General features: G+C 40.9%; 1 protein-coding gene across 6 annotated transcripts in view; it reads right to left on the bottom strand.

Annotated features, from left to right (window-relative positions):
* LOC146304636 (histone deacetylase 4-like) overlaps positions 1-19,460 on the bottom strand; it is a 73,122-nt gene extending 53,662 nt beyond the window's left edge. Inside the window, exons 1-3 of one of the 6 annotated variants that reach the window (XM_084713345.1) lie at positions 18,944-19,460; positions 14,036-14,197; positions 13,820-13,908 (exon numbers count right to left, since the gene is read on the bottom strand). In XM_084713345.1, coding sequence (XP_084569471.1) covers positions 13,820-13,841 — 22 coding nt within the window. In that variant the 5' untranslated portion in view covers positions 13,842-13,908; positions 14,036-14,197; positions 18,944-19,460. Of the gene's footprint in view, positions 1-13,819; positions 14,198-18,731 lie in introns of all 6 variants that reach the window. The other 5 variants (XM_084713348.1, XM_084713344.1, XM_084713343.1 and 2 more) reach the window with 5 other exon arrangements.

Below are 19,460 nucleotides of genomic sequence, written 5' to 3'. Positions count from 1 at the left end.
CCGGTAGCAGCTTTACATCTCCAACTTAAGTGTGGGGAATTAGGGGGACGGATGTCTTTGTCTGCGGTTAGTTAGACAAAGCGTGTAAGCTTTCAGTCCAAACCGCGCACTTGATACCTGAGATGCACGTGGAGGGAGCACAGGTGTGTATGTAGTGAGGCAACAAACCACATACACACAACCAGCACACACTTGCTGAGGAGAAGTGCCCTATACCTTGGCAACAGGGTCCATCAATCTTGAATGTAGCCTAGTTACCCAGCAGCCCCCTCTTTCCTCCCTCCCTCCTTCTCTTTCTTTCTTTCTTTCTTTCCTTCTCTCCTCTCTTCTTGGTCCCACTGGGCAAGCATCGGGAGACGGGGAGCTATAAATAGCCTCGGCTAGCCTCAGGCGGAGAGTCAGTCGACTCAAGCTAATGCAGCTACTGCTCGCTGAAAACACGCATGTTATGATCTGTACTGTAAATGAGGGGGGATGCAGGAGTAATGAGCTAACCGAATGGCGGAGAGCTCTGTCCGCTGCGCAGCATAAATGCAGTTTTGTGACAGCGTGGAGAGACAGGCGAGCTTGACCCCGGCCTGCGTGCTGTATGTTGACAGAGGCCTTTGTTATGTGGGAGAAATGAGATGTCTGTCTGTGTCTCTGTGGCGTTTACAAAGACAGACAGTGACAGAGAGGAGAAAGAGAGGAAGGATGCTCCAGCCTCATTACATTCAGTGCACTTCCGTTCTGGCTGCTTCGTCCAGGGTGACTCCAGTGAGCAAGGTGAACCAGACAGGAACAATACGATTAATCAAACACGCCTCTCCTTGAAGAGCCTTTTCCTCTGGGTCGCAAATTTGCTTCCCGAGGGCACCGGCTGACGTCATGCCGACTGATAAAAGAGAATGGGTGACCCCTGTGTGAGCCGCCACCAGTTTGCGTCCCGCGAACAGTCGGAAACAACCATCTGACCCTCATTTCATGCCGGTAGAGTCGGAAAAACACAGCGGTAATGCAATTTGGCGCGGTGTCTAAGTGCTTCTTTGTGCTTCCCGGTGAATGCCATCATTTGACATAAAATCGCAAATTAGTTGGAAATTGGTAATTGTCCATTTCATGTCCTGAACATATGAAAGTCATGAGGTCAGTAGACCATTATAGAGACCAAATACTATAACTGCAGAGATGCTGGAGCTAGAAATGCAGTGACTAGGTTACAAAAATCAGCATGCCCAGGAGAAGGGATGTGCCTATCTGATACCGGATCAGACATCAGGAGAAAAATATATAATCTGATATGATCCATTAACCTAAATTATCATCAATTCAATATTGCTATCAGGGCCTGATTTTGACATAAGGCATTCATCAGATATCAGACTTGTGACCCATTCTAAAAACCTAAAAAAAAACGTATGAAAAACAGTAACATTTGCATTTTGGATCATAAAATAGCAAATATAAACTCCCAGCAATGCCTAATGAGAAATTATGCAAAAGAGGGCCATCTATTATCACTAATACTGATGATGATTATCATAATAATCACAAACATCAAGTAAAAAAGAGTACTGGTACTGGTATCATATTGGTATCGGTAGATATCCAAAGTCAAATATAGGAATTGGATCAGAACTAAAAAAAAAAAAGTTGATTGGTACATGTCTAGTAAATGATTAACTTTTCCTGTTAGATCAAATATTTACATTTAAGGCTTAAAGCTACTAAAATGAGTTTTAACTGTTAATTAAACAGTTGTAATTTATTTCTGATGCCTCCATATGACCTACATAACAACATACATTATTATTTGTAATAAAATTGACTTTGGACAAGTAGATTTCTGGCCCACTTGCCTGACTGGGCAAGTGAAAACACATTATTATTATTCACTATTCATCATCACTATTATTCTGTCTCATTGTCCTTATTTTTTGGGGGTACAAAAAAAAACTTCAAGCTACATACCATAAAGAGAGATGTGTCACAAATTATGAAAATTATTTAAATTTCATTTTGAATGTTTTTCGTTGGTGCTGACCGATAAAAAATGCTGGTAAAAGTTCCATGTGCGAAAGTTTAAATAAAAAGAAGTAGCAGTTTCATTTCATTTCATAACTGAGTCAAGTTATGTCTGAACATTTGTTTCACAGTTTGAGCGTGATGTTGTTTAGATGGTTGGGTTAAGCAAAGTGCATCCATACAAATGTATTATTAACTGCTTAGTTGTTTAAGAGAGGAAAAGATGTATCGGCAGATACTCAAGGCTGCAGTATTGGGCATGAAAAAGTAATATCGAGCCAGTAAGCCTCACACTCAAAGTGTTGCAATTCCTGTGTTAAATCTGCAGTTCAGATTTATACATTTAATATGACCGTGACTGTTGGTGAAGCATTTGTATGTGATTTATTAGCTCATTTATAATTTACAGAGTGCTAGTTTCGAACTACTATTCAAAAAGCCGTAAATGTATTGGTATATGCTGCGGCTTGAACAAAAGAGAACGGCCAAAGCAAAGTGGAGGTGGATGAAACTTGCTGAGGAGCTGACAACAACTTTGGGTTGTTTTATCAGACTTTATAGAGCAACATAAGGGCTGCAACTACAGATTATTTTCATCACTGATTAATCTGTCAATCGTTTTCTCGATTAATCCTTTGGTTGTCTCATCCATAAAAATGTTTGCAAAGTCCAGCCATCCTCTCCTCCTTTGTCTGAAACCAAAGATATTCAGTTCTCCATCACAGAGGAGTAAAGAAGCCAGAAAATATTCAAATTTGAGTAGCTGAAATCTGGGAATTTGGACATTTTTTCTACAAAAAAAAGACTCAAAATGATTAATAGATTATCAAAAGTCAAAAACCAAACACCTAAACTGAAATACAACTGTGACAATCAGATTTCTGACTGTTTTCTGCAGTAAATCTCCAATGAAAACAATTTTTCTGTGTGAATTTAAAAATATTTCTGGTGCTCAATATAATTCATGTTGGTAGTGGCCATACAACGTAATTAAACGATGTCACAACACTACACAATATATAGAAGCTCTTAAGCATCAAAGGTAGAAAGTTTCATTTCTCATCACATGAGTCAAGCTATGACAGGTGTTTCCCCGACTTCTGCCCAGTGCATTCTGGGACTGACTGCAGTGACCCAGTGCAGCAATAATTAGAAATAGAAAATGGATAGATGCATGAATTACTGAACAGATGTGCACACGCCAGTTTCCATACACACGGTTTCTCTTTATGCAAAGTGGTTTTCATGTATCTAGACTCGATTCTTAAAGGACGTCCATGATGGTGCCACACATGGTTGCTAGGAGATTTGTGATGCAACTGTAAAGCCTGGCTGGCTGGGCCTCATGCCTTACAACAACAAACACCCACAATATGTGTGATGACAGTTGCTCTGCAGCTACTATGCATACAGAGTAACAGGTGCACCGTTTAACATTTGGTGTAGTTTGACTTTTTCGAGTGTTCGTATGTTTCGAGCCCGGGCTACGATCAGACTCTAATCCGCTTGCGTAACGGGAGCATTTCCTTGATGCCCAGGCCAGATATCCACGCTGTCAAGCACTGCGGAGCACAATGTCAAAAGGCACAAGGATAGGGCTCTGAGGCGGCAGTGTAAACCGTAATTGCCGCTGACAGCTCGTTGGCAGAACACAGTGTATCCCGTTTCTCAGCTGGGACGAGACAAAAGACACGGGGACAAAAGATGTGTCCCGTTCCTTTCATTAGCTCATGTTCCCTCTCTGCTCCTTCTGTCCTAATACCAATTAAAAACAGAGCTTTTTTAATACACCAGACCATCCACCCTATGCAAAGGCCATGATTAGGTGTTTGTTTTTGGAGGGGGTTGGGGGGGGACGAGACGGGCGCTGCGCCCCATTTGCACAAGGACAAAGCGGAGCTTGTGCATGTAGGGGGTCAGCCGTTGCACAAGACACCCCCTTGGGTTTTTTTCTGGGATGAACTGTTAGTCATGTTCAGCCAAGTCGGTGGCACATGGGAGGACAGAACTGACGAACTGTCTGGCTGGCAGGGACCTCATCTCTGTTCACCGGGTTCAGCGAGGGAGGGCGGGTGCAGCATTGTGGGAACACGCCGCTCAAGTGCATTTTGCAATCTGCCACAATTTCGTAATTTGGTTTTTGTAGGGTAGAAACAACATGTCAGCACAAGTGGACGGCAGACAAACGTGACAGTGAAAGGCTTGAAATTACCCTGGATGAGGCTCATGCTCATATCACACTGACCGGCGCACAAAAGAGGCGGCGGTTGTGTCATGCATGCGCTCGTCCCGTGCTCCATTTTTAGCCGCCCGACACACGGCAACAAACCGCTCAGACGTGAAGAGGAGAATCAACACGGGAGACCAAAAATAATGATTGTTTGTTCGCCATGCATGCACGTGCGCATATCTTGTGTGTGTGCTTCTAAAAATAGACTCAGGGATAAGCCGGGCCCTCTTTATTGCAGCGAAAACTTTTAACCCCTTCACCCCTGGATTTAAGCAGTGTGTTGTGTGATTGCGTGCATGTGGATAAGAGGATGAAACGGGGTCAGTGAATGGGTCCAGACTGGAGCACAGGATGAGAGACATGTAAATTTAATGCATTAACCACCTATACACTTTGGCCTTATATTCAAATCTCTATAGGCGACCACTGCAGAGATAAGCTTTCACTTTCATTTCACTTTATTTTCAAACTTTTCAGAACATGAATTGATAAGGAAGCTTCCCTTTTTCACTGTTCTCCTCAGCAGTATGTCCGAGACTTACTGTGGCAGCTCTACTGGAGCAGTTAGGATTTATGTGTCTTGCTCAAGGGCACATAAGTTTCCTCACTTTCTCCTACCAGGGGAAAGGAAAGTGCCTCTCATTCACTTTTTCCATTTACCAGTCAGTACAAACCAGTGATCTTCCAGTCTAGAGTCTGTTCCTTAAATCTCTGTGCCACCGCTGCCCTGTTAATAGTATCTGGCAGGTGTAATAAAAAGCAAATCCATAATATAGACTTATAGCCATCCAGACATCTGTGTGCGTACTGTACTGCAGTGTTTATCGAAGGCTGGGGTGAGACCCAAAGATGCTTCAGATGACACAAAAATGGGCTGTAGCATTATTCTGAGGAGATATACGTCGTCAAAACTAACAATCCAACATCACGAGGGGAAAAAACATTAAAGGCACAGTTCATCCCAAAATCAAAGGCGCATATTTTTCCTCCGGCCTGTGCGAAGTGCTTGTTTTGGTGTGAGTTGTAGAGATGTCTGCAAACATCTACTCCTTCTAAAAAGATTATTAATGATTTCTTACTCAATCAGCGAACATTCTGTATTAATTTAAACTCCATTTAAGGACAAATTAAAACAGTCGATTCATCTCAGAATAGAAATTTCAAACAGGGACGCCACAGCTGTAGTGCTGTTGTCAGATAAATGAAATACTTCAACTTTGCATGTTTCTTTAAATTCTGATGACATATTGTGAGCATTCTGTGATAAACTACATTAAATATATCACGGATTCTTCCCTTAATTATAAAGAAACACAAATTAAAAGAGGTTGATTAAGAAAACTTTTTCAATATGCATAAAATGTGGTTTAGAAAAGTAAAACATTTCTGACAACCGACATCTGACAAGACTAATACTGATACTGTGACAAGACACTAATACTGATACAGACCGATATAGCCGTTCTCGGCGAACATCAGATCAACCAATATATCTGTCTGGCTCTAGTTAACATCCTGCCCTGTCACAAGAATGAGCCTCTCATCTGTGAATAAATGTACGCTTCCTTCTGAGCAGTGAACCGGTTGGCAGGTGCAGTTTGGTAGACATAAAGGTCTGTGCATGATATCAACTGGGTCATGATTTTTTAAAACAGACGTTGCTAGTTTTTCAAATTTATTTTCTTGGCGTTTAGAGCCCCACAAAGCCAAGCGCCATTTAGTACCATAATATCCAAAAGAACACAGACATCTCTATGGCTAATATTTCCAAAAGTTAGAGGAAAAATGAATGTAAAATGCCAAAATTCTGAGTTGAATCTTTCTGTCCCTGCCATGTGCAATGATGCAAAATACAGGACTGTCAGCAGCAGCAGCAGCAGCAGGGGGACGGTGCAGGAGCCTGAGTTTTATTAGAGGCCGCCCTAATAAACCTACAAGATTAGTTTTTGGCCACGACAACAATTACCTTGAGAGGGCTAGACGACACGGCCTCCAGGATGTTTTTTGTTTTTTTATCACTTCAGATCGGATCGTGAGGACAAACGTGGACAACAAAGCAGGAGCAGAGACTTCACTACAACAGGTCACAATCATCAGGGTGCAAGCGTTTTACACCCAAGGGTCCTATTTCTTTAAGGTGACGTCAGTAAAAAAAAACTGTATCTGTGCATACGGACGTGCTTGTAATGTACAGTACGTTACAGGGTTCTGTGTCCCTTGTGTCAGTTGTCCCAAACCAGCGAGGGAAAAACCCCACACCAGGGGACATAACATGTGTGTGTCACTACCTTGTCTGTAGTACTGTTTACGTCAGCAGCAGTCCCTCGCCACTCCTGCCAAAACTCCCCACTGAGCCGATAGTGAAAGCACACTGACAATTACACACACAAATACAATCTGTAGCCATTTCACTTAGGGAAAAAAAGGGGTATGAAACTTTTGATAATATTCTAATTTATATTTGATTTCTTAATGAGAGTTAAATGAAACAAAATCAACAGCACTCTCATGTCTGTATGTTAAACAGTTAAAGTTAGAGCTAAGAGACAAGTTAGACATGGACAGACAAGACACACCCCAGTTTAGAGAAGCAACCGGAGAACTGGTGCCAGAAGAAGCTGTGGACAGGTCCTCAGAAATTTACGCTACACATGCATGAACGCAAAACACATATCTCCGGCCTTACGGGTCTGTCGCTGCATCTAGTGGTTCGTTTGTGTAATTTTGTGACTTTGGTGTTTTAGCAGGTTAGCTCAGATGCACCAAAGTCACACAACATCACAAAAAGACTAACAGATTGAGGCAGAGGTAGACTAGTGACTGAGAGAGCAATATTTGGCTTATTTAATGCCAGTTTCTCATCAGGAAAGGATGACTGATAGCAAGGAAAAGTGGTGGGAATATTCTAAATATAGCATACATTTTAACTGATCTTTTGACACTGTTAAGAGCAGTACATTGCTAAGTTTCCATGCTGTAACTCCTCTCTGCTTCTTCAAACTTGGACCATCATCTACTGTTGGTAACACACTGACCATGGATAAGTATGACATACAATCCCACTTCAAACAATCTGAAATATCCCTTTCAGAACAAAAAAAAAAAACACCCAAAAAAAAAACCCACCAGGATGCTTATATTAAGTTAGAGCTAATGCTTAGCCTCTTTGCACCCAGTTTTCTGTGTTTAACTGAAGAATTAATTTTGATTATAACAGCGCAGTAATTCAGTTTAAACCATTTTTTCCCTTTTTTTTAAACTTTGTTTGTGCTTTAACCACCAGGAAAGGTACAACCCTGAAATACTGTCAGGCGATTGGTCGAATATGAGACATAAAACATTTTATTTCGCCAATATAATGGCTTGCCTCAGAAGAAACAGCAAGAGCCACTGCTTAGGGACACTGACACTTACACAACTACACAGTACACACCCTCTGAATGAAGTGTGTTTTACGATGACTTAACAAGGAAATTAAGCTCATCTTAGTGCGGTAAAAGAGAGAAACTTGAATTCAGAGGGCGTGCGGTTGTATTTTTCTGTTTAATGGAGAAAGTTTCCTTTCTTGACATTATCTACATTTATTTTATTTATTGGACGACGTGATTATGCACAGCGTACCTTATTTTGTGACAATGCACAATGGAAATATTATAATATATTGGTCAACGCTGCCAGGAAATAAACTCTTAAAAACATGTGGCCATGCAACATTTACTGTCACCTCATACTGTTGACTAATGTAAACACAACTTACAACTATTTTGTACAAGACATAACACTGTATAAGCAAAGCAACAAATCTGCCAGTGCCTGAGGCCTGAGAAGACATTATCTAATCTTGGGTACCAGCCCAAACGATGCAATCTCCTCCTGACCCTACTCATTAGTGTTTATTTTACTTTATTTGATTTTCCTGACCGTTTTTTGTTGTGTTTCAAGGCTGTATAAACTTAGAAACTGTTGCGCTTGTAACCTAGATACCGCTGAGCCTTCGAGGAAAGGAGCACTGTGTCAAGTTCACCGGTTCAGAGCCATAAAAGGCGCTCACGCCCACACAGACCCTGTGAAATAAAGCAGTAAAAATCGAATCTGAATGCAGTTTATATCCTGCTGTAGACACGTTTTTATTCCTGGAATGTGTTAATTTCTAATTTCTGCATAGAACAATGCAAAATTCAAACCTCTCATTCACAAATAATCACTTACTGTACCTGGCAGTTACTTACCAACCACTTACTGGCCTCTGTGTGTGTGTGTATGTGTGTGTGTGTGTATGACTCATGTGCAGACCCAGCTCTTGCTCCAGTGGTAAGCACTGCAGAGTTTCCTGGAAAGCTGGTGCACTTCTGACTAAGACGAAAACAAATCGTTGGCATCACCTTCCCTCTTTAATAAGACACTGTAACACCTGAGGAGGCCGGCTACTCTTTTTAAACTTATGTTTTCATTTTCGCTCCCAACTCATCCTGCCTGCATCACGCGCACAATGAAGCAACTGAGGTCGGGCAGGTTTCCGCTTTATGAAGGCGGTACTGTCGCTGACATGAATTATGAATATGGAGCAATCCTCCCAAGAAAGATGGTGAGATAACAACACTAATAATAAAATGATTTATGTACTAAATGATTTATACACTATCTTCTGGATTTACCCTTTTTCTTTCCCTGGAAATATTGAGCTATTAACGCTGACTTTATTCTTCCATCAATCAGTGCAAGAGTGTGGTTTGTGGTGGTTAGTGTAGCCTATACATGCTTGTCAATAAGGAAATAAGGTCTCATCTAATGTTAAAGGGATAATTAGGTTTTTTTTGTATGCGGTACTTATTTATTTTCCATGTATTAACTGCAGTGGATGGCAATCGGCACGCTCGCAGTTTAGAGAAGCACCAGTAATGTCATGCTGTGGACAGGGTCAGCTGCAAAACATATTTAGCCACCTAAAAAAATCAATATCTGTTTAATTGTACGCTACATTTAAACATTTTCACAGCTTTACCTTGCAGTCAAACAGCCTTTTCTGGCATGAAACCAACAAATTGCTCTTTCCAAAGGTAACAGACTCCTATTTTGCGCCTTTTTTTGTTTTAAAAGTTTAGTTCGGATTCACTGGAATCATTCAGTGGATAGAACGGACGTACCTCATACAGCCCCACTTCAAAAAATCCAGACTGTCCCTTTAATTAAATGACATACTCTGCTTTAAATGTTGGTTTCCGCTTGTGTTTCTTATTGTCCTTCTTTTCTAAACACACAGACACATGTGGTTCGTGTCGTCGCCCTCTTTAAGTGGAGAGAGGGCAGCCCAGATTGTCACCAGGAACTGATAAGGGTGCTTGGCAAGTGACCACAACCACAGAGGGGCCCCAGAGAATCATGGGAAAGAAGACTTCAGACATTTCTGAGTAAAAGCCAATGTACAGCAAAATAAACATTTAGAAGCGCAATGAATTACAAATCAAAGACAATCATTAGCTGGCAAAACTGTAAATTATTTTGCTGTAAGTTGGTCATTTATGCTTCTGACTGATAACTTTGGCAAGCAGGTGGCGCTAGTTACTCATCATGCTTCTGTTTTGAATCTCCGTGCGTGTTTTTATTGAACATACTGTGTTCCATATTTAGCTACACGTGCAATTCATCCTGAGCGTGACATTTACAGAAACCGCCCCATTCAACCAAACACGGTCAACATGTTAGCTCATCGCTAAGTACGAGTGCAAAACAAATGTCGCTGGCTAATGTGCTAAAGCTCTCAGTACACAGAGTAATCACTCCTGTGCAAACACTCCAACATGTTTGCTGATATGCCTGCAAAAAAAAAAAAAAAAAAAAGACTGATGTGAGGGCCTTATCAGCCTGACCCCCTTTTGTTCTGGGAAACATAAACCCGACAAAGCGTTTTACATTTCACTTTTCTAGGAAGAGGTTTATGGTAAATGATATTTAATCTAAAATCCCCCTGCTGCTGTAATAAAGAAAATGAGTAAGTCCTGGATCAAAAACGTGCGTGCTAGTAAGCTCATTTACAGATTACAAAAATGGCACACAAGCAGACAGGCACGCACACTCACAAACACTCGCTGCATGAGGGTGAACATGCATACACGCACACACACACATTCATGGCTTTACTTAGAGGACTGGTACATGATTGCAAATAAGTGCAAAGCAAGCTCGGGAAAAAAGTTGGCAGCTTCGGATCACACTGCAAACACAAGAGCACAACAAAGCCATGGATCTGAAAGTCTCATTGTTCACCCCGAGAACAAAGCCAATGTTGTTTAATTACACTCGATATCAAACAAATTCAATTTAACAGTAGCAGCAGCAGACTACCCTGATGCAACCAGAAGCCACAGGATCAATTTCCTTGCATCTATTTCTCAAAAGAACAATTATAACAGACAGATCGAACCGATGCATCTCTTCAAACGGAGCTAACTTCTTCCCCTGCACTTCTCTAAACATCACCGCCGTCGTCCAACAAGCGCCACAAGGCCAATTTTTCATATTTCATGTCTTTAAATGTCTCCCGGCTGCTTGTTTCTGTCTCTCTCCGTGCACCGACATCCAACAAGTGTGTCTCCAAGCTGTCATTCAAACGAGAGAAGCAACACCTCAAATTGACGCCCACACTTGGCAGCACTCTGAGGACCGAGACTGTCTCCTCTGAAGGCTTTTCAGAGGAAAACAAGACAGTGAGAAACAGCAGCTGCAGGTATGAATCGTCTCTCCTGGACTCGCGCAACACATCGCAGCTATTTTTTTTTTTTTGGTGAGAGGTGAGTTAACGCAGGTGACGCCGGGCAGATCTCGGGCGGCCCCGTTTGGCCCCTCTCGTGGGAAGCGAACTGTGAAGATGAGACGTAGAGGAGGGCATGGTGGGAAATTAAAAACGGCAAAGCCTTATTATATTTTCACAGGAGCTGGTTAGTTTGTCTGCTCTATCAGCTGCCGGAGCCTGTGGCCAGCAAAGAGTGAAGTTTCCTGCCTTGGCTGCGTTCACAGCTGGGCATTGATTCAATATCACTGTTTGTCTTCTTCCAAAAGAATTGTATTATCATAAAATAATGATAGAGGTATCGTTTCGAATGAAATTGAGAGAATAAAAACAATTATTGATCCAGAAAAAGGCTGTACGGGTCTGTGTGACTGCTATATTTTCATTTTTAAAGGGGCTTTTTGCCAATTTACACGAGAAGGTCTGTTTACTCATCGACTCTAATGAAAGATGCTATCGTTGAGTTGCATTATGGGAAATGTAGGATCCAGTGTTTTTAGAGAGTGATCCATACTCTGGACTTAAAGTCAGCATATCAATTTTAACAGTTCTTTTCAAATCTATCTCTTGCGAGTGCCCTTTGAGGAAGTGCAAAATTAAATCAGTGAAGTAACCCTTTAAAGGACCAATGTGTAAAATTTAGTGGTATCTAGCAGTCATGTAATACACCTCCCCTCACTCTCTCTGTCCAAATGTGTCTGAGAACGTACAGCGGCTGCAAAACTGATCTTTAAAGGGATATGAGTGTCTAAGACAGACTGGACTGGACATAACTGGTTAAATTCTTAATTCTTTACTTTTTTCTAAAAACCTCTGACTTCTAAACCATAAGAGAAGTCCTGATATATATATATATATATATATATATATATATATATATATATAATTAAGCATTAAGCCACAGCTAATTTAATGTGATCATCTACAGTCTCAAATTCGAAATGTACTAATCATATAGTAAAATGCATGATACACAAAAGATACAAAACAAAGAATGATTTTGTTCTTTTCTTGACTTGATCATAGAAATTCAAATACAATAGTTAAAACATGCTCAGAGGCAGATTCCTTGAATATTTCATTAAACTTGAGTGCATATTCTTATTTAATTCAAGGTGGTGAACACATTTCTTACCATTAAACATCACTTTGTACTTTAATCGCTCTCAAAATCATTTCTTTGGATTAGCAGGACATTCATCTCGTCAGTCCTGTTTGTAGAGGAGACAAGCGAACGTGTGGAGGAATTAGAATCGGCTGTGTAATGCTAACCGTTGAGCCGCACTAATCTAAGGTTGATCTAACAATATAATGCGCTTGGCCCTACTTGGGGACGGCGGGGAAAGTGAACTGACGCTGCGGCGAGAAGTGTCTTCTCTGGAAAGGATGTATGCGACCAAAATAGCAGACAGATGTGCAGCAGAGCACCAGATCGCCGCTCTGCCCTCTATCGTGAGCTCACACGTGTCAGTGATCGAGATGTTGGAGGGCTGAGGGCACCGGCTGAGGCTGCAGCTCATTCACATCTCTTGGGGCCCTGTGGTTACCTCAGCTGTGGTATTTATAGTGCACACACTCCCAGGTGTACAAAGTAAACATGGTCGGCGCTGTCAGGTACCACGCCGGCCGGGGCAGGACGCTAACCTTTTCATCTGCCAGCTGCTTACCGAATAATTCATCATCTCACTAAAACACAAACCAAAGCTTCTAAGCTGAGGCTGATTAGGTGTCAAAGAGGAAAGCAGACTCTCTTAATGAGGCTGGGTTATGGACTTTTTCCCTCGCCCTTTGGAGCTCATTCATATTGAATCATACCAATTAACAGTCATAAGACCAGATTAAAATGTTTTATTGGATTTTAGTGAGCCGTGATCTGTCTGTGTTCAAAATGTTCACATATATCAATATGGCAGATGGCGCAGCACAGAGACTTCCCTTAACATGACTGGATTGTCATTACTTCTGTTGCATTTCAGCGGCAGTGATGGACTGGCGTTTCTGCAGAATTTCACCTTCTGTCTGTGTTCCTGTCAGTTTTAAAACTCCTCACAAGCCCTCACAAGTGAGTTAAACATGATTTTTCTACAACTTAATCTCACCTCAGTTTCCTACGCCGGTATTTGTGCACTTAAATCACAAATTACTACAATTTTACAACTACCCTTAAATCGGACTTCAGCTATCCAACTGATGCATTAGGCTTCTAAAAACAGAATTAATTTCCAAAAGCATGAATGAAGAGCTGCATGAAATAGGGATGTCACAAGAACCAATAATAATAATAATATAATGTGTATAATAATATAAAAATGAATTCACAAAAAACAGTAACTGTGCCTTTAAAGACTTTTCAGAAAACCCTTCAAACTGTGTATCAAGAACTGTGTATCAACATTATGATATTGTACATAGGGCTGCAACTAATGATTAATCTGTCAAACATTTTCTGGATTAATCAATTAGTTGTCTGTGAAGATTTTCAGTCATCCAGATCATGGCATTTGTAGAAAGGGTTATCGTAGGCAGCTGGACCCTTCCTACATAATCAATTAGTTGTTCAGTCCATAAAATATCCAAGTCATTCAGTTTGCGGTCATAAAATATTCACATTTGATCAAAGCAGCTGGCGATTAATGTAATAAATTACAACTTATTGATTAATCAACTAACTGCTGCACCTCTAATTGTAATTTTGTCCTATATGTGTTATTAGCAGAACAAAAGTACGCAAAACCTCTTAAATTCCATCCTGACAGACAAGGAAACAAAGGATATAGTAGTAATGATGTGGATCTTACCTTGGTGGCTGTGTGATGTCATCGCTGACAGGTCAGTCAGGTGGGTGTCCACACAGTGCGGCAGGTGAGCACCTCACTTGGCGTGTGCACTGCAGAACAGACGTGTGTTTGCACAAGTGCAGATGTGATTTACAGGGCCGCAATCAGGAGGCTGTTATCCTGCCAAAACAGTGGATGTCTGGGAGTGTGTGTGTGTGTGTGTGTGAGCGTGAGTACGTGTGTGTTCAGGCTGATCCGACACTCAGAACGGTCCCTCAAGAATCCCTCAAGGCTGGAAACAGGAAGCAGGCATCCAGCGGCAGCAGCCAATCCCCATGAGGCTTGTGATTCGGCTACTCCAATCAGAGCGGCAGTTCGTTGTCTAGCACCGGTACCAACCTATCAGAGAGGATAAAAAAAAAAGGCTGTGTCACTATTTTTCTTTTTTAAAAAATAATAACACCAGTTTTAATTTGATTTTTTTATTCACAGTGGTTTGGGATCCACACATCAATGTGTCATAGCAGCATATAAACAAGATGTATTCTGTCTCGGTATTGGCCCAGACACTGATGTTATTAAGTGGATTTGGTATCAGTCACGTCTGATCTGCATTAAACCCAGTTTCTTAGTCACTTTCATTCTAAAACTCAATATTTCCACGATCAGGTACATTCATTCAGTCATGGTGGGCTGCCAACTCAGTTTTTACTGCCACAACAATCCCTCATGTGGCCTCACGTGTACTTCACACTCATTTTAAAATTTGTGAAAAAAGAGAACTGATATCAGGATGTCTCTCTCACACACACACACTCACACACACACACAGCTCTTTTTCCAGTAACTTAAAGTATTGATCTTTCAGTGACAACTGTTGACTGAGGTCTTGGATTCCACTTACATTATAGAACTGATATGACTTGGTCATCACTACTGTAATTGTTAAAAGAACTGACAGTTTTATGTCCATCAAAGCAATTCTAATTAAATTTTAAATAGTCTAGGCCATGGACTAAGGTTTATCAGGACAATCATAAATCCAGGATAATCATTTGGTATATGATATATGAGAAATTAAGGAAGAATACCCATCACAAGTTACCAGCACATTAGAAAACATCTTCATAGGTTTTGTTTTGTTACTTTCATTAAACACAGACAGTCCTTTAAAAAAAATCATTCATGTCAATTATTCTGTCAGCAGACTGATCAATTAATCAACTAACTGTGTCAGCTCTTAATCAGTCTAAATAAAAGTAATGCCATCATTTAAAATGTAATAAGTATTTATTTTTATCAACAATTTTAAAGGGATAGTTCTGGTTATCTTATATGGAGCAGTATGATAGTCAGCTGAGCTTCTGTGTGCCTCTCTGCTTCTCCAATTTGGGGATGGGTATTGTGGGTAATACACTGACTTTCGAAAAGCACCTTAGTAAAACTATGACCTATACCTTTAAGAGATTTGTTTCCTGTTTTTTAATCAGTCAATCAGGAAATCCTGCTCCTTGACATCTATCATTTTAAGTAAAATGCTGTTGCCATGCAGATCCAAGACCACCATCAAAAACTCAACACAAGCTAGAGTTCAACCTTGTGCTTACACTGCAAAAAGCTGTAAACCAATCGGGCAATAAATTGCTTGTCCCGGACATAGTTTCTTTTTGACTTGGGCGCTCCAAGATTAAGAAAAAATATGGAAAAAGTATGATGTATGACTTTCACTGTAGAAATGGGTGGAATAGTTCTGTTAGTCTCATGAACATGTGATTTTTGCAGAGCAGAAATCCTTGATTCTTTTATTTGTTTTTGGGGATAATAGTCTTTTCTTTGTTTTGGAAGCAGCTGATTGGTGTATTTTGCTATTTCTGGAAATAAATGATTGTTCTTTTCTTTGTTTTCGGCGAGTAGCTTGCATTCCTCAAGCCTAGAGCTGGAGTGTCAGATGTGATCACGGCTTGAGCCCAAAGCATCAAGTCGACTTTACTGCCACAAATAGAAGGGGTAAAACTGCCCCAGGGCAAGGTGGGTGGGGGGGCAGCGGCAGCAGGGGCATGGGGGGTAGAGTGCATGTTCACGCCCTTGTGTGTGTGTGCTGGCAGAGAGGTCTCTGAGGTCCTCTGAAGCAGGATGGATGCGTGTGTGTGTGTGTGTGTGTGTGTGTGTGTGTGTGTGTGTGTGCACACGCACTAAGGGGGGTGGGTCTCAAGACAAGAGGGCCAGACAGTGCAGCCGCAGGACAAATTGCCCCCAAAAAAGTCGGTCACTGCACAGCGCACGCACGCTTTACGCTTTGTGATGGAAAAGCAGAGCGAGGAGGGGCGGGGAGGCAAACGTGTGTGTCACGGGGAGTAGCTGACACTCCAGGGGGGCTTCATGCAACACCATTCTCCCAGGGCATCTCATCTGTCTCGGGAGGGGTATTCATGAGTGTGTGTGTGTGTGTGTGTGTGTGTGTGTGTGTGTGTGTGTGTGTGTGTGTGTGTGTGTGTGTGTGTGTCCTAGGCCATTGTCCCTAAAAAGAGCTAGCTTGATGCAGGGTGACAGATCTGGGGAGACAAGCCCTAAAGCCCAAAGTGAAGAAATAATACAAACACAGACCTGGAAAATGGGTTAAAACCAGAGTTATGGTGGAAAATTGCACCAAAAACAAGCCAAAAAGCATGACTGATATTATCGGCCCAACACTTGCCTATAGGCTATACTGGTCTATATCAGTATGGGTGTATAAATCTTTTTTTTTAGTTTTGAAGGTAGCATTTTAAGCATATTTGATCACTTTTCTTAATTCAAGTTGTTCTACTTGTGCAGCTTTTATTTACAGTCATTTATAATTATTAAAAATACCAGTGAAAGTTTACTGCAGGGATACTCAACTTGCTTTGCCCAAGGGACACTTTTGTAAAATGATGGGCCAACATTATTTACCAGATAAAATGAGCAAACACTAAAACTTTTAAAGACATGATATGCAACATTTTCCTAAAAAATAATGTGGTGTGGGAAACCAAAAATGCAATTACAAACACCTCAGACAGACCCCACTCACTGTACCTTTAACTTAACATATTAACTAAAGTAATTTGGTGCAAGAACTGATCGATAAATCAGATATTTTAATGCATTTAATAACTGCAACTGCATTTTAGTTGCAAATGCTTTGGAAATAACTGAAAGAGTTTATACAATATTAAACATAGCTGGAACTTCTGCCATCATTCAATCACTGAAATGTTGGAACAATTCATAAACCATAAACATAAACTGCTCCTACTGGGGACATAATAAATAGCATATTTACGCTCTTTTAGTATGCAATACACAGTTATGAGATCAGAATAATCTTCATTTCTGCAACTTGTGCTCATCTTCAGCTCATAGCCGTCTTTCCCTGCAAAGCTCAGCATCTGATCCTTCATCATATGTACATCGGCCTTCTCTGTTATTAAAAGCATCATTTATCCCTTAAACTGGTATTAATCAAGACACTAGCTACTGTAAACACCTGTCACAAAAAGTTGGGTACACTCATTCCACTTCATCTCACATATATAATGACACAATTCATGATTTCTGACTAATATCTGCTGCTAAAAACCACGATAACGCTTCAGTTTCCAGCTCATGTTATTTCATTGTAAACAGGTGGTAATTACCAAGAAATATATTTGAAATTTCTTAGAAATTACCCACAAATTAAATTATCCCAAATGTCATGGCTAATCATGTGATAATTAACAAGTACCATCTTCATGTAGTTGGTGGTAATTTGGGGTAAATTTGCAGTTAATTTCAACAAACGTTCGAATATGTCAAATGGCAATTATCACCTTCTTGCATGAAAATGACACTTACCATGAAATTTTCGGGTACCTTGCAGGTAAATTCAGAGAAATTTCAAATGTACTGCTTAGTAATTACCACCAACTACACCAAAATGGTATTTGATAATTATCACACACTTAACCATAAAATATGGGGGTAATTTCTAAGAAATTTTAAATATATATTACTTGGTAATTACCAGGGGTGGAACTGACTAATTACAAATACTCAAGTTACTGTAATTAAGTAACTTTTGGGTACCTGTACTTTTATGGGTCGATTTCCAACTGCACCTCGAGATTAGAACCATTTGTAGAAAAAAGAAACAAACTTAAAATGACAAAAAAAAAAAAAAGAAAATGAGAAAAAAGCATATAAATATAAATGATGCATTATTAATGATTAATCAGTTGTGAGCACTTTCAACTATAAAATGCAAAAAATTTGGAGACATGACTGTGTCAGACTAAAGATTTGAAGAAATCCACAATATGTACTAACACATTAAACATCAGCTGTTAAAAAGTAACTAATACTCTGACTACTTCTGAATACTTGTACTTTTACTTCAGTATTTTTCTAGCACCAGTGCTTTTACTTGTAACTGAGTAATATTTTAGCAATGTAACAGCACTCTCTCCACCATGTTATTACCGTGGAATTATGGGAGCTGGAAATTGAAGCGTTCATGACACTTTAAAGCAGCCGTGATGCGCTGCTTTGATGTTGCTTTAACAGCTCCAACAAACCGTACGCCCCCATTCACAAAAAAAAAAGATTGACGCATGCAGAGAATTACCACCGCCCATCCCGAACCATTCACACACACTCAAACACACACTTACGCAGGCCTGTGCCTTCATTTTACGCATTTTTCTCGCCAATAACACTGGTATACGGCCATAGAGGCGTGTTGGTAGTATGTATTGAGCATTAAAGCCTAAGGCTCGGCCGTGCACTAAAAATAGCTCAGCAACAATCGGCATAATAAACATCGCCTGTCCATTCCCCCCCTTATTGCCTACACACTTCCCGCCCGCTACAGTGAAACAAACCGTGTGGAAATCTTCACCTAAACGCTTCCAAGAGGTGAAATCACTCCTACCAGAAGTAGATGCGAGTCGTGCTCACGGGCAGCCGTGAAAAACCGACCGGGAAGCCTTATCCGACGCGGAGCAGAGCTGAAACTTCAGCCGGACATTGTTTTGATGAATCCTGTCTGTGCATCGCATCCCTGCTGCCTGAATATCAACATCAAAGCGGCGCAGCTCGGCTACACATTCATCCCGACAGCGCGCAAACACACCAACAGCTCACCTACACGGGCCACCAGGAAGACAGCAGTCCCAACATGTGTCCCACAGGGCTTTTATTCCTCTCCCATGTTACACTCTGGGGTTTTTTTTTTCCTCAGCGCACGGGGGGGACGAAGAAATTCATCTCCTGACAGATTCCGCCATACTGGATTTTTGTTACAGCCCCAGCGTCACATGGAGCGCCCCTACTTTTACCAGGGGCGGGCTCAGCCTGATGAAAATGTGATTATCTACCAGTGTGCAGCGTGATACTGGATGTGTATATACTGTATCTACCGGTTTGCATGAAAGGTTTTCATTACGGCTGTGTCATTAATAGGGAAAAAAGTCTCTGGGCGTGTCCTGTATTACAGGCTGCCAGAGGTGGAAGAACTACTCAAAGCAAAAATACTGTGTTGCAAGTAAAAGTCATGCTAAATAAATCAAAGTACCAAAAGTAAAAGTATGTTTTCTTACTATCACACAGAATGGCTCATTTCAGAAAAATATTTGGAACACATTTATGTAGCACAATTATT

Source organism: Lutjanus erythropterus, chromosome 24 (assembly GCF_056507025.1).
Source record: "Lutjanus erythropterus isolate fLutEry1 chromosome 24, fLutEry1.hap2, whole genome shotgun sequence".
NCBI lineage: Eukaryota > Metazoa > Chordata > Actinopteri > Lutjaniformes > Lutjanidae > Lutjanus > Lutjanus erythropterus.
This window is presented reverse-complemented; position numbering and strand designations above follow the sequence as displayed.